This window comes from Sinohyriopsis cumingii, chromosome 4 (assembly GCF_028554795.1).
Source record: "Sinohyriopsis cumingii isolate HCF-2022 chromosome 4, ASM2855479v2, whole genome shotgun sequence".
Taxonomy (NCBI): domain Eukaryota; kingdom Metazoa; phylum Mollusca; class Bivalvia; order Unionida; family Unionidae; genus Sinohyriopsis; species Sinohyriopsis cumingii.
The window spans coordinates 148,742,763-148,757,803 of record NC_142964.1 but is presented as its reverse complement, the minus strand read 5'-3'; the positions used below and the strand labels follow the sequence as shown (position 1 = coordinate 148,757,803).

Below are 15,041 nucleotides of genomic sequence, written 5' to 3'. Positions count from 1 at the left end.
TCCTATTTGCGAATAATCGCAATCTCCTCTACAAACTGATAGTTGCATCCTATAGTTTTGGAATTTTATTTCATTTATATTGATTAAATAAATATAAGACACACTTATGATTAAAACGATAAAAATGTTTTACATGGAGAAAGTAGAGCACTACAAAACAGTTTGAACGTTGAACGCGCTGGCTATCACATAGAGGCTAGCATACTGAAACAAGTTGGGAATATAAACTAACTGAAATGAGGAACTAGCTATAGGTAATTCAATTATTTAAGTGTATTTAAAGTTAATTTAAGTCATTATTATGATTTAGCTAACATTGCTACCTTTGTTACCAACCATACAATTGCTTATATCCTCCATTTCTATCTTTCCCATTTCCCATTGCTTTGTGTGACTAAATCTTTTCATCATTCATAGGTCCAGAGACATCGTCGCATGACGCAGGCGACAATACACCACGTTTCTTGATTTTTAACAGACGTTCGCGAGTTTCTTTCTACGAAGGTCAACAGAGAGACAGACAGACAGACAGACAGAAACACAAAGAGAGACAGAGACAGGTGTGGGATTAAGGAGACTTACCATAAAAACATTAAGTCATTGCCTTCTCTATGTTTCTTTATTGGTCGATTAGTCTTCTGCAGTACCAACCCACACAGTGATAGAGAAAAGCCAAGGTAGGGTCGAGCAGTTTTCGGATATAATATTATATGCTCATTTTTGACTCCGTTCACTTTACATTGCCAGAATCATGCAATATTTTACGATACTGCACACCTTCATATTGCACGCACGTTCACGACACGTGTGCCTAGTAGATGTATAGTGTATTAGGAACTACTTTGCAAACAAATCATGTACACTCATGTAGTAGATGCTTTACGTTTTGGTTGATTAAATTTGTTTCTGAAATAACTAAAGCAGCTGATTCGTGGAATGCCACATACCAACTGCTTTACAATATTCCACGTTAATTTTTTGGATACAGTGTTTCGGATTTAGGCTAGCGATAGACGCCAGACATATCGTAATATTGATGGGGTCCCTACAAATAGCATGCAAGTGATAAATCACAAACGTGTCTTCTTTAGCTGGTAATAAGAATGTTCAAAAAAGATACTTACAGTTTTACATCCTGAATTTCCTCCAAATGTACTTTCTTAATTCTGAAAATCCGAAGTACATGATCTATGTCATGCGTTCCAAAACTTGATTACACATTTCGAAATCGTAATGTAATTTCGACGACAATCCAGAGCAATAGCGTTATCCTTACTGCACTCAACATGAAATGAACATTATATTCCATAGCGTCTTTTTGATAAGCAAAAAATAAACTAGTTCATATTTACCCACATTATGATCCAAAACTTCAATGACAGAACCGAAACACACATGAGTCAACACGCTGTTCTCTCACTGCAAATATCAGATGCTACTTCACGTAGAATTAACACAGATAAATCCAGTCCATAACCACGAAATTTAATAGAATCGACAAAAAAGTTGTTGCAATGCACATTCATTCTCAATTTGACTCTAAATTGTTATTTTCATTTGACCAAAACGACGTCGGCCGCGGGGCTAAGTTCAAATTTAGCTTTGCGGAGTTATGTGTGCATTACTATTTTTGTTGTGTATTGATGAATCTGTGCTTGTGTATTTATTTTAAAATACAGCATAAATTCAATTACTTTGTTTCTTGTAGTGTATTTTTGTTTATATAAAAAAGCCTTAGGTAGAATACGAAAATGAGCATATAATAAAAAGCTTAATGCATTTGTATGGAAAAAACTCGTTTTTTCGGATGGATATGCTGCACTCCCAAGGTCGTGCAGTACATCTATCTGAGAAAATCTCGCTCATGTTGTTATGTATATTTAAATTAATTGTTTGTCTGTTAGTGTTTAAATATTTTTGATTCCATTAGATGTTATTGGAATCTGATATTGTTTACTGGGCTTGATTGTTTTATAGAATTAAGTTCAGTTCTGTTTGACATGATTGATTTTTTAAAATTTATTTAATTGATGTAAATACCTAATAATAGAAACATTGTATCTAATTGCTGACCTTAAAATAAGTCATAGTTTGGTAAACAACTGTTTTTAAATTATTTAAAAATTCTTTCTCAGAGTAAGAATCAGTAAGTTGAGTGAAGGTCATATCTGGAAAACACGATATAAAGAACGTGTCAATTGATAAACAAACTTCCGGGAATCTGTTTTCGTTTTAGTTAGTCTTATAACTGATGTTATAATAAAAATTATATTAGTCGTGCCTTAACACTTGAGACGTTAAGTTGTTTTTTGTTGTATTCGGTTTGGGGTTGAATTTTTATTTTCTTCAAATTATTGAATTCAAGTGATTGTTTTTTTCAGGAAAGACAAAAGTACCCTAAATTAATTCTTGGACAAAGGCATTTACCGTAATTTATACGGAATTAAAAAATACTGGAATAATGTTTGCTGTGATTCAGCTAGAGACTGTTGACACATCAGTACAACGCTGAATATTGCATACGTCATCGCCTTCCATCTTTGATTTGAAACGGGATTTGAACTGTGACTCATTTAGAACTTTTCATTGATAGGACTTGTGTTTTAATTCTTGGATTTTTTGGATTTAATTTGTAAAACCATAAGTTCTTATTTCTCTATTTGACTTTTTATTCTAGGGAAATTTTGTTAAATTTTACAAAGTTTGGTGTCTTCACTCTTTTCTGTTACTTATTCTAACAGCATAGACTCGTAACAATACTTATAGGTTACTGCATTTGTATGGGAAAATACGAACGAGTTTTTTGGATGGAATACTGCACAACCTTGGGAGTGAAGTATATCCATCCGACAAAACGAGTTCATATTTTTCCATACAAATGCAGCAACCTTTTTATTGTATGCTCATTTTCTTATTCTACCTAAGGCTTAATTATACAAACAAAATACACTACAAGACCAACGTAAATGAATGTATGCCGTATTCCAAACTAAATACACAAGCGCAGATTCATCACTAAACAAGAGCAATATTATTAATGCGCACATAACTCCGCCCAGATAAATTTAAACTTAGTTGCGCGCTCAGCATAACTTTCGAAAGAAAATGACGTGTCTAGTTAAAAGTGAAATTTGCAGTCATTTTGTGAATAAATGCACATTGCAACAACTTTTCCATTTGTTCTGGAATGAATAGATTTTGTATTTTGTTTCGATTCTACGAAAGTTCGTGATTTTGGACTGGATTCATCTGTGCAAATTGTACATGAAATACATCGGATTGAAGCAGCGTGGGAGAAGCGTATTGACATCTACAAGTGTGTTTGTTCTGTCATTGACTATTTTAAATCATAATGTGGGAAAATATGAAGTGTTTCAACTGCAATTATCAAATAGATGTTATTGAATTTCATGTTTATTTCATTTTGAGTGCAGTAAGGAAGATGTAATTGCACTTGGAATATTAGTCGAAATTACAGTACAATTTCGAAATGTGTAATCAAGCTTGAGAACTCATGACATGGCTCATGTAATTCGGATTTGCAGAACTAAGAAAGTACATTTTGAGGAAATTCTGGATGTAAAATTGTAAGTATATTTTTTTGCCATTCTTATTACCAGCTAAAGGAGACAGTTTTTGCCTTTATATCTTGCATGGTATTTGTAGGTACCAAGCAATTTTATGAAATATGGTGTCTATTGCAAGATCTGAAACAGTGTATCAAAGTGTTAACGTAGAATGTAGCAAAGCAGTTGGTAAGTTGCAGTCCACAAAACATCTGCTTTAGTTCATTCAGAAACAAATTTAATCAACCAAAACGTATTGCGCCTACTATGCGAATGTACATGATTTGTTTACAAAGTAGTTCCTAATTCACTATTGGGCACACGTGTCCTGCGCGTGGGTGCAATATGAAGGTGTGCAATATCGTAAAATATTGAACGATTCTGATAATCTAAAGTTAACAGAGAAAAAAATGAGCATATAATAATCTTCCATACAAATGCAGTAACGTATACATATTAAATATGTATAAGTTTCTAGACCGATATTAATATTTCAGAAAACATGAAAAAAGAACTTAAACAAAGCATCGAAAAGATTATGGCACGTGTATCCCTATTTACAAGTAATTGTACCGTAAAATTCTTGACAGGCTGATGCAGCTTTGTATTATCGACATTGTGAATACTGCATTAAAATCATATGGAACGTTTACACCTAACCTTTACGAAGTCCCAGGTTCTTGTGGATTACTTGGTATAAGTTCAGTTTTCTTTCTTCACCACTCCATATTCTTCTCCGTATCCTCTTCCTTATGCATGGGAGGGTTGAAGATAGGGAGGAACTTAATGAAATTCTGCACCTTTTTTAAACGGTTAAACGGGGATTATTACTATTTTTATAGTTATTCTATTATATCGCTAATGATTAATCAGTAGAAAAATTGTCGGATTTAGAGAATGTTGAAGCGATGGTCTACTGTTCAAATATAACCTAACAGTATCGTTATATCAAATTGCTTCATACCAACACTTCAAAAATAATGTTATTTTTAATATATATATATATATTTAATATTTATATATATATTTTTAAAAACCCATAACCTAGCACATACGTAGTATTTGCTTGTCTCTCTTTTAGGATGTGAATATGGAGACAGAGTGCCTTTTTGTACCAAATTGTATTGTGACATCCTCTTCAGTGAGACAGACTGTTGTGCCACGTGTAGCTCCGGATATTCAGGTATAATGACTTAGACTCTAGTTATTATGCATGCATACATACAATCGTAGCTGCAGGGAGGGTTAACAGACCATTTTTAGAAGGGTCCATCTGCAAAAATAAAACTTCCTAAGAAAATGAAAATACAAGGTCAATAACGCCAAACCAAAGCCTCTAACTGACCGAGATTTTCTACAATTGGGTTAGCTCATTTGGTAGTTTACTTTTGACGTAGGTATTTTCAAATTTTTATACGTGTTCGTTTACCCAGCCGGAAACTCATTTTTTTTTTGTCGTCACCCTCCCTGCTGCTCCAGTCTGGCGCAATTAAATCGTTATTACATCAATAATGGAACCTCACACAGCTAAACTAGCTCGACAGCAGCTAGAGTAAATTAAGAAATATCTTCCAGACCGTGATTCTGTCAAACAACAACTATAGTCTGACTATACCAACCCGTTTGTTTGTACCCCCGTATCGATTTCAATAATGGAAACCTTTAATGTGATAGAAAATGCAAGGAACTTAGTCAATTCATTCGTTGATTTATAATTTCTAACCTGATTGTGAGTAGAGTGGCCCTAATATCGTCATTTTCTGCGCGTTTCATGCTTAACGGAAGTTTTCAATATAATAGACGGACATGCTCGAGATCCATTTCCAGTTCCTGGACAAGCCCATTTTCAGCAAAGGAGTGTGCGCACGACTACAGATGTACATATATCGTCTGCTTCTGATATTTACAATGTCGAATCAAGCAAAGGCAAATAATTACAACAACAAATTTATCATTCAGGGATTTAACAAGCGGTTTAATGTATATGTTCATGAGTGCAAAGGGATATAATTCCAAAATCTTAACGTTATGTAATTTACAGAATTATCCGGCCGTTACCAAACAGGATGAACTATATCATTATGTTGTCTGATGAAAATAAACTAATCCATAGTGTACGCAATGTGGCGTCATGTTAGTATGGAAAATCGATTAAGCATTAAAGTTGCAGGGGATGACAGTATTAGTGTCATTCTGATCACAGTCAGGTTAGAAATTATAAATTGATGATTCAGTTGACTTAGTTATGTGCACTTTTTATCACATTAAACGTTTTCGTTATTGACATCGGTGATGGTGGTGAGTACAACAAACCGGGATGTATAGTCAGACTGTAAAAGGGCATCATAAGTTTCAGATGGAATCTATAGAAGGTGCAGAACAGTCATTTAAACAAATTGTCGAACCAACAAAGACAATTGTTAACGCAACTGAGGCGGCTCAAAAAGATCTTGAAACATTGCCTGTTGATATTGCTGGCTGTCTTCAAGCAGCTCAACAACCACCACAGCGACCTCCTCAACTACAACCTATGCCAAGAGTTAGAATTAACATTACAGATGCATTTACGCCCGAAGGTATTGCCACTATCTATAACCCAGACCAATTATATAATATTGTCGCGTTAGGATATCGTAATAGAGATAAATATGTAAAACCCGAATATGCTAAAACGATGATATCTGCCGATTGGAGTAGGGATATATATCATATCGCTACTAAATCAGATCTGAGAGAGATGTTAATCAGTTTGACATTTTTAAACAGGCAGTCGATGAGTATATTAGACAATCAAGGCAGGAAAGGGGAGAAAGAAACGTACAACTGGAGCAGCAACTTGAAAAAGCAACAAGGAAACGAAAGGAGAAAGAAATAAAGTCGAAACTTACAGAGGTTGAACGAGCAAGGAAACAAAAAGAAGAAGATTTCGAATTTAAAGAAATTAGACGATGGAAGGAATTAAGTTCAACAAGTAAGAAAGAAGCAAAAGAAACAACTGGAAGTGGTCTTATTACTCTTGGAAGGGGTCGTATTACTCCATGTCTCAGCAACATCCTTGCCGATGTTGAACGATTAGAAATTCTGATTCGTGGAAAACGAACCGGTAATAATTCCCCAGAAATCCTTAATGAAGCAGTCGCTATTTGTCAGAGATTATTGACAGGTGGCATCATGGACATTAATGTTTATCGGTCCCTCATTGATGAAATCTTTGATGATCACCAGACTGATTTAGTTTTACAATTAGATACAATGTCTAAAATAAGATGATCATACATAATGCTCAACTTGGACCTGTACTGGTCAGGGTGATAAATTCGCGATTACCAACATATAAAGCGATCTACGGGGATGGACTCGGTGATGATGTTCAGGGTCTAATCAGAAGGATAGCCCTAAAAGCAATACCGATTGCAAAGCAACTGGGAATGAAAGCTATTGATGTTGTTCGTGATAAAGGGATTGGTGCTGTTGGTGATATTACTAGGAAAGCATTCTCAGCTATCAAGTATAGACTAGCACGATTAATACGACAAAAGCAGCAGTCAGTAAAATTACCCAGCACTGAAGTGATGCCTGCAAATGTTAGTAAAATAATAACTCAAGCTGCACATCAGACATTAGTAGAGTTGGCTGGTGTACCACTATTAGAAAAAGAAACCAATATAACTGCTAGTCTGATAGCGGGAACTGGTCTTCGTGTTAGACAATACCAATATAATAAAGATGTTCAAATATGTATCTGATCCAGCATTTGACATGGACGCACCAGTTCTCAAAGATGAATCTGTGCGCGATTATCAATATATTTTTAATTACGCACGTGTACATTACGCACGGGGAAGAATTGAGATGCAAGTTCAGGATAAAATTAAATATTTCTTACCCGGTTAGGCATTCATTGAGACTGAGACCCAGGTTGACTTTTGAAGGCAGATCATACAGCGTACGGACTTTGAAATCGACCTGGTTTTGTTAACAATTGTGTTTTATCGTTATTTAACAGCGCCACGTACATGATTGAAGGAATAAGTATTAAATAGTGTCTCGAAAATGTTGATGTTGCCATGACGATACTGGGTCTTGTAAGATATTCCGATGATTACTCGAGGTCAGCTGGTCCTTCAATGATGTTTGCAAAAAATACCACTGATCACCCTGAGATCAGCAACGTGAGACCGAATGCACCTGGGAACCTAGTTGCATCAATAAATGACGATTTCAACTTAGGGTTTGCCGCACGTAGATCAATATTAAATGGAGAAGAAAATTGTTCACGTGAGATTCCACTATCACATATATTTATATCTGGATTCTGTAGAAATGTTAGAAAAGTTATATTTGGCGCTAAACACACTGTGATATTTGTAAGAAAAGCCACCGACAATGATGCAATATGGCGACCCAACGCAGTTGATGCAGGTAAAGTAATACTAACAAAATTTTCGCTTTGGATGCCAGTAATGACTCCATCGATCGACAAAGAACAATGGTTACCTTCTTTCATGTATCAAGGTGGTAAATCAACATTTTCATGGTTGACAATGATCACAGACAGTATTCAAAGTAATGCTGCTGGGTTATTCACATGGCAGATAGCATTACAGATAGAAGTGTCAGCACCACGACATATATTCATCGTGTTTCAGGAAAATGCTAGAGTAGATTCGCAAGAACGAAATCCAATCGTGTTTGACACGCTTGGGGTTAGTAAAGTTTCTTTGAGGATAAATGGACATCAAGAACCTTCTGAAGAAGTTTTGCTAAATTTTGATCAAAATCATGTTGCACTTGTTTATCATCGGTTAATGACTTTCATTGGGCGTGATCAGAATGTGGATTCTGGTTTGCAGATAACTCATAAGGATTTGACAACGCTCTATCCAATCTATTACTTTTCATTGGGACATTTAGATTTTTTTAGTCAATCTGTCGTTGATATACACTTCGGAACTCGTGTAGCTCGACTGCCCGCTGATGGTTATAGAGCAATGATTGTTATACTCTCAGATAAAACAATGCTGCTTGAAGATGTTGGTGGAGGAATGAGAGTTATTGATACCCCAGTAGAAAACATGAAACATGCAAGTAAATCACTCATATTATTAAAATGTCATATCATTGTTATAGTGTTTCTCTGACTCCTAGTCAGATTAAAAAGCTAAAATCAGTCTCAAAAAGGAATTGTAGAACAAAAATATCACTAAAAAAGGAACAAATCGCAAATCCGAATAAACTATCATTGTCAGAACATCAAATGAGGCACATCCATGAAGCCAAACGATCAAAGACCGGCGCATGACTTAATCTTTCTGCGAGCGCCATTAAAGACATCGCTAAGACGGAAGGTATATTTCCACTTCATGCAGCTATGCCAGCGTTAATAGCCGCTGCAGCCCCAGCTGTTGCGAAAGCAGTTGCACTTGGTGCTGTAGGAACTGCTGCTGGGATGGCATTAAAGAAAGCAACAGGTCACGGAATAATAACTTCCAAAACAAAGGGAAGGATCTGCAATTCCATTCGTGGTACGGAAAATGTCTAAGACTTCCTGGGACACTTCGTTGATGATTCTCATGTCCAATTTATATATATAAAGATACTAGTGCAGGAACACACACACACACACACACACACACACACATCCTCACACACACACACGTATATATATATATATATATATATATATATATATATATATATATATATATATATATATATATATATATATATATATATATATATATATATATATATATATATATATATATATATATATATATATATATATGTGTGTGTGTGTGTGTGTGTGTGTGTGTGTCTGTGTGTGTGTGTCTGTGTGTCTGTGTGTGTCTGTGTTCCTGCACTAGTATCTTTAGTCGCAAAGAAAAGGAATCTCGATATACGTTGTATAGTCATAATCAACACCAATGTATTGGCCTGACTGTCCACAAATTTTGGATCGCAAAATCATTTTGCGAGACTAATGAGTAATATAATTTACTCCAGCAGATTTTCCTGTTCAAAAATCATTCACACAGGTAAAGATTAATCACTGTGTTTTCACAGCTGGTACCGTGTGTGCAAACACGGAGTTGTTTGCACCTGCACCTGCGGCGGCAGCATTGACGCTCTTATTGTTTTCATCGTTTACACGACCAACTAGTGCAGAAACTGTATTTTTAAAACAATAATCTGTTTTTGCGAAAAATTATTAACAGCGACATAGTTTTACGCTAGCCGATTATGTTACATAAAAGTAGAAATTATTTTTACTACCCGAGACTTCATATAATCACGTTTACGATCGGGGTGAAAATAGTATCGGGATATATATATATGTGTATATGTATGTATGTATGTATGTATGTATGTATGTATGTATGTATGTATGTATGTATGCATGTATGTATGTATGTATGCATGTATGTATGTGTATGTATGTATGCATGTGTGTGTGTGTGTGTGTGTAACACATTGATAAAGTTACCCTACTTATGTGGTGCTTTGATTACCATTATCTAGGAGATGATCGACCACGGTAATATTTCACGAATCGAGTAAATAATAGCATAGAATATAAAATTAATGGATGGAATAACATGGATTTGAACATAGATGTAGAATAGAACAGCACGAGCACTAATATACAAACTATAACAAATTATTAAATTACATGAACAAATGAAATTGAATATGACATATGAATAGTACACTTTCTCATAGAAACAGAATTACTATATTTACACGAAATGCAATTAGCCCTTCTGGTATATCGAGAAAACAAATTTCCTCATGGAATCAAGTTAATGATAGAACTTATTTGCTCTACATTCCGGCATAACATAGTTGTTTTCAGTCCTTGCAAATTCATTGTTGGTGACAGATCAGAATGGCCGTTTTCCTTTTTCTCTTCTCTTTCTGTCTCTCCAGCCTCTGTCGGTATCAAACGTAACTTGATTGTCTGTTCTCTTTCTCCGCACCATGATGGACATATGGAGCTATGTTTTCCTTTAAATAAATTAAACGCAACCTAAATATTTGTCACGAGCAATATTCACACTCTGTTATATCAGATACCGTCCTATCGTAACTCAACAGAATAAGGCGTATATGCTCAGTTTGCAACTTGATACACACTCAACCCTATTACCTTAAATTTAATGTCTTTTTCCTTCCTGCCAGCCGCATTCCTAACTGGACTGATGATATTAACTAGACTTCTTGCATCAAATATTACCTGCCCTAAATTTTCTCTGGCTACTGAACCTTACGTTAACATCGGCCTCTTCAGTACCTATAACCGTTATCTTAGCAGGTCATAATTAGCAATCAATTACGCCCTCAAACAAGAGAGGTTAATCATAGCCGGTTAACGATATATTGCGATTCTAGCCCATATGTCAAAGTTAATTGTTACGTGTCACAATGACCACAATAAAAATGTTGCACCTTTATAGTGTTATGATGCATTTACGCACGCACGCACGCACGCACGCACGCACGTACGTACGTACGTATGTATGTATGTATGTATGTATGTATGTATGCATGCATGTGTATATATATATGTGGTATTTATATTTTTATCGAAAAATCACAATCTAAATATGAAGACTCTACAATCTGGATGAAGCGCCAAATAACTCGTGTTTCTCCAAAGCGATATACTAGTTTATTCCAACTTGGTAATCAATGTTCTTGTACACCATTATAACTATAAAGGCCTTTGACAGTTGGTGTCTATATGCAAAGTTGCAAAGATTGTTTTGTAATAGCTTATCGTTCTGATTATATATTTGTTATGGAAGTTCATAAATTTCCATCGTAAGTATGACTTGTGTGCTTCTCCGTTGAAATTGATAAAATAGTAGCATATTCGTATCCACGTCAATTGACAACACACTCGCGTCATCTATAATCGTCAATGTACTCGTTTCGATTTTAATAGACATTATCCTTATATTATTTGTAATCAACAAAATACTCGTCGCATGTGTAATCGTCTTACGAATCTATTGACACAAACTAAGAAACAAAAAGAAGCAAAACCAGCAAGTTTTGTAAAACTTAACTAATAATTTAATTATCAATGTTACAGGTGAAAATGTGAAAGGTATTTACAATATTATGTAGTAAATCCAAAATAATCCCGAAAGGTTATATTGTTGTCCAAAAGAATGAAAAGTTCCGCATACATTTCAGAATCGGAAATATATTGATCCACCAAGAATAGTGACTTTGTCAAATGGCGTTTTCCAGAACTCCTCCGAATAGGTCACAAGAGTTCCAAAGCAATATTATAGTCTAACTGTGCATTTTCTATTTCCACTGAAGAGTCCAAGAAAATGCTTTTCATCACAAAGAATATCTAGGTACAACATAAAACAAGTCTGCAGACTTGATGTTACAACAGGAACACAAGAAATAAGAATGACTCCAAAATAAGAATGAATCTGATTACTCAGTTCTCTCCGTATATACAACTTCTATTACAACCATATTTCACAACATCACTTATATGATAGAAGCATAATACTCAATATAAAATTAATTAATTCTTCTAGAACCGTCCAAACCCCATCAGCTCATGAGAAATTAACCCAAAGTTGTCAACAAATCTTATTATTAAGATTATTATTAGTAATTGTGAACACGTATGGAAGCATCTGTTTATATGTTGTGAGTAATTTTACGCTCTAAATATTCATAAAACAGACCTTAATCATGTAGACAAAATTTAAAAAAGATAATTACTATAATTTACAAACTTGAACAAAAATTACAAACATTAGACAAAATCATGCACCAGGAGTTACAAAAATAAAATATAGATATGCATAGCAATCGATAAAATACTCACTTCACTTGTAATCGATAAAATACTCACTTCACTTGTAATCGAGAACATACTCGTACCAACTGTAAAGGACAACGTGCAAATACCAACTGTAATCGATTCGATAACATACTTGCACCAATTGTAATCGATAAATTACTCATAATATTTGCAATCGACAGTTTACTCGTCTCATCTGTTATCGAAAACATATTCCTATTAGTTAGAGTCTATAACATATTCGTACTTTTATTAAATGACAACATTCATATATTAGTTGTAATCGACACCACACCCTTGTTAGTCATTAACATAAAATATCCTACTTAATAGTAAATTTCAATTTGCTTTAGGATATCAATTTGAGAACTAGATTCGATGAGGTATAAAGAACGATTATATTTCAATAAAATGCTGCATGTCTCGAATATTTTCATGCTGGTGACCATTTTGCTTAAAACAATCTGGAATTGTTCCAGAGGTCTCTGCAACTACGACTGAAGACAATTTAAAGCTTTGGAACCACCAAACACCTCAGCCAACAGTAGATAAAAGACTGATCACAGGAGGAATTGTGGGAATGATTGTGTTCTTGATAATGATCATTCCTATCGGATATCTTGTCCGCAGAAAAGGTCAGTGTCCTTATCCACCCATCCGTCCGTCCGTCCATCCATCCATCCATCCATCCATCCATCCATCCATCTATCTATCTATCTATCTATCTATCTATATATTTATCTATCTCTCTATCTATCTATCTTTATATTTATTTATTATTATTGCATTATTTAATATCCACATCGGATTGGAACATTGTTTATTTATTATTATATTGAAGATGCATATATTTGTATATCCGCCTGTATTTCTGTCTTTAGGCATATGCGTGGTGAGATTTTATTTTGATTCCTTCAGAGGAAAAGAGAAAAATGCAGAGTAATACTTCTGATATGTTGAAGTTTCACAGTTGCCTGAATTAAAATATATGATTAATAAATAATTAACCATTAAAGACTGCATAAAGCCACTGAGCTTACGAGTGAGTTGTTTCTCTAAGACAAGGATGTATTATGAAGCATAATCTTTGTGCTAATGTATGTTATTCTATCTACTGTATAAGCGATGAACAATTTTATTTTGCACATATCATTATCAGGAAAATTAAATGTTTGAGTAAATGTTTAAACGTTTTAGTAAACGAAAACACTGCGCCGACCCGAATAACTGCAGAAGAAAAATGCAGTGAAGCTACATTAACAAATGTTTGCTCTGCTTCACATGCATATATCAGTAAATTTATAACAGCCAAAGAAAATTTTGACGGTTACTGTATGCTGTCTAGTTTACAAATATAACTTTAAAAAACCTACCATACACCCGTTTTGCTCAGTTTGACTCATAAACTAATCCGAAAAACCAGAGACAGAGACAATGACTAAGGCGAGCAATGCCCTGAACACCCTCGTTATAACAAAATAATATTTACGACGTTTCAGCAATCAAATTAAATATCCGCATTTCTGTATTACAAATGATATTACGGTAACTTATGAATGAAAATACTGAAGAAAAGCATTCAGTTTCCACAGCCTCAGATTACTATTATCAATTATGAAACATCATCGAATCGTTGTAATGACAATCAGGCAATAAGATTATTGTGCAGTAACAACAGTCACGAGCTTAATATAGTTCAAACGTCAGCGGTGTTTTCTATCATATGCTAGAAAATCATCGGATATAAATAATGGCCATTTCGAATTGCCCTCAAGATCGTGGCTATTAAGCGAAAAAAATAATAATAACGTCACTGATGTTTCAATGATTTAATGACCTGCCATCAAGTGATGTGCTATCACTAGCAGCTGTGTAGGCAGTAGTTTCATGATACTGAAACGGAATAATTTTTCCAATACTTTCACTGCAAAGTTGCAGGGATAACATAAAAAATTAAAATTGCAGGTATTTGATTGATTGTTAAAACGTTGAGTGCTATTTTTAACTACTTTCATTTCATAAGAATATGTTCTCCCAATATCCATTTTGATATTCGTTTGCCAAAAATTTATCAACTTTGGAAGTATCATTAGGATTAGCCTGGTTACGGCCTCTATAGTCTAGAATACATCGTGGGGACCAGTCTAAACTAAGGTTGTTTATATGTATTCGTAATTATTCGACTGGCATAGGAAATAGACGAGGATGTTCGGAATGGAGCTTGACAGCAGTTCAAAATACTCATGTTGTGATTTCTGTGTGGGACCTCAAGTTTCGGACAACAATCGTAACGGTTCTCAGCCGTTTAAGTTGCTTGCTATTAGAAAAGACCTCCGATGTAAATAGTATCATCTGAACCGCCTCAAACTTTTGGTTGCTTTTACTTAATAATAATTTAAGTGACGTCACAAAGACCCGACGACGTATTTTAATATTTATTGAAGGATTAAATGATCACGGTTGGGTATTTATCGATGTGTAAATTTTGCCTAATCACTCACAAAATAAATAAAGTCCGAAGGACTTTATGTTAACTTTGTGAGTGATTATGTCAAGTTTGCACATCGATAAATACCCAACCGTGATCATTTTAATCCTTATAATTCCAATTTCGTCTTTTCTTTTGTCAAATCTACTTA

General features: G+C 34.6%; 1 protein-coding gene across 1 annotated transcript in view; it reads left to right on the top strand.

The window, feature by feature from the left end:
* Positions 1–15,041, top strand: part of LOC149802311 (uncharacterized) — a 67,678-nt gene that overhangs the window by 29,457 nt on the left and 23,180 nt on the right. The window contains exons 3-4 of the mRNA XM_089956740.1: positions 4,648–4,749; positions 12,882–13,037. Coding sequence (XP_089812866.1) covers positions 4,648–4,749; positions 12,882–13,037 — 258 coding nt within the window. The remainder of the gene's footprint in view (positions 1–4,647; positions 4,750–12,881; positions 13,038–15,041) is intronic.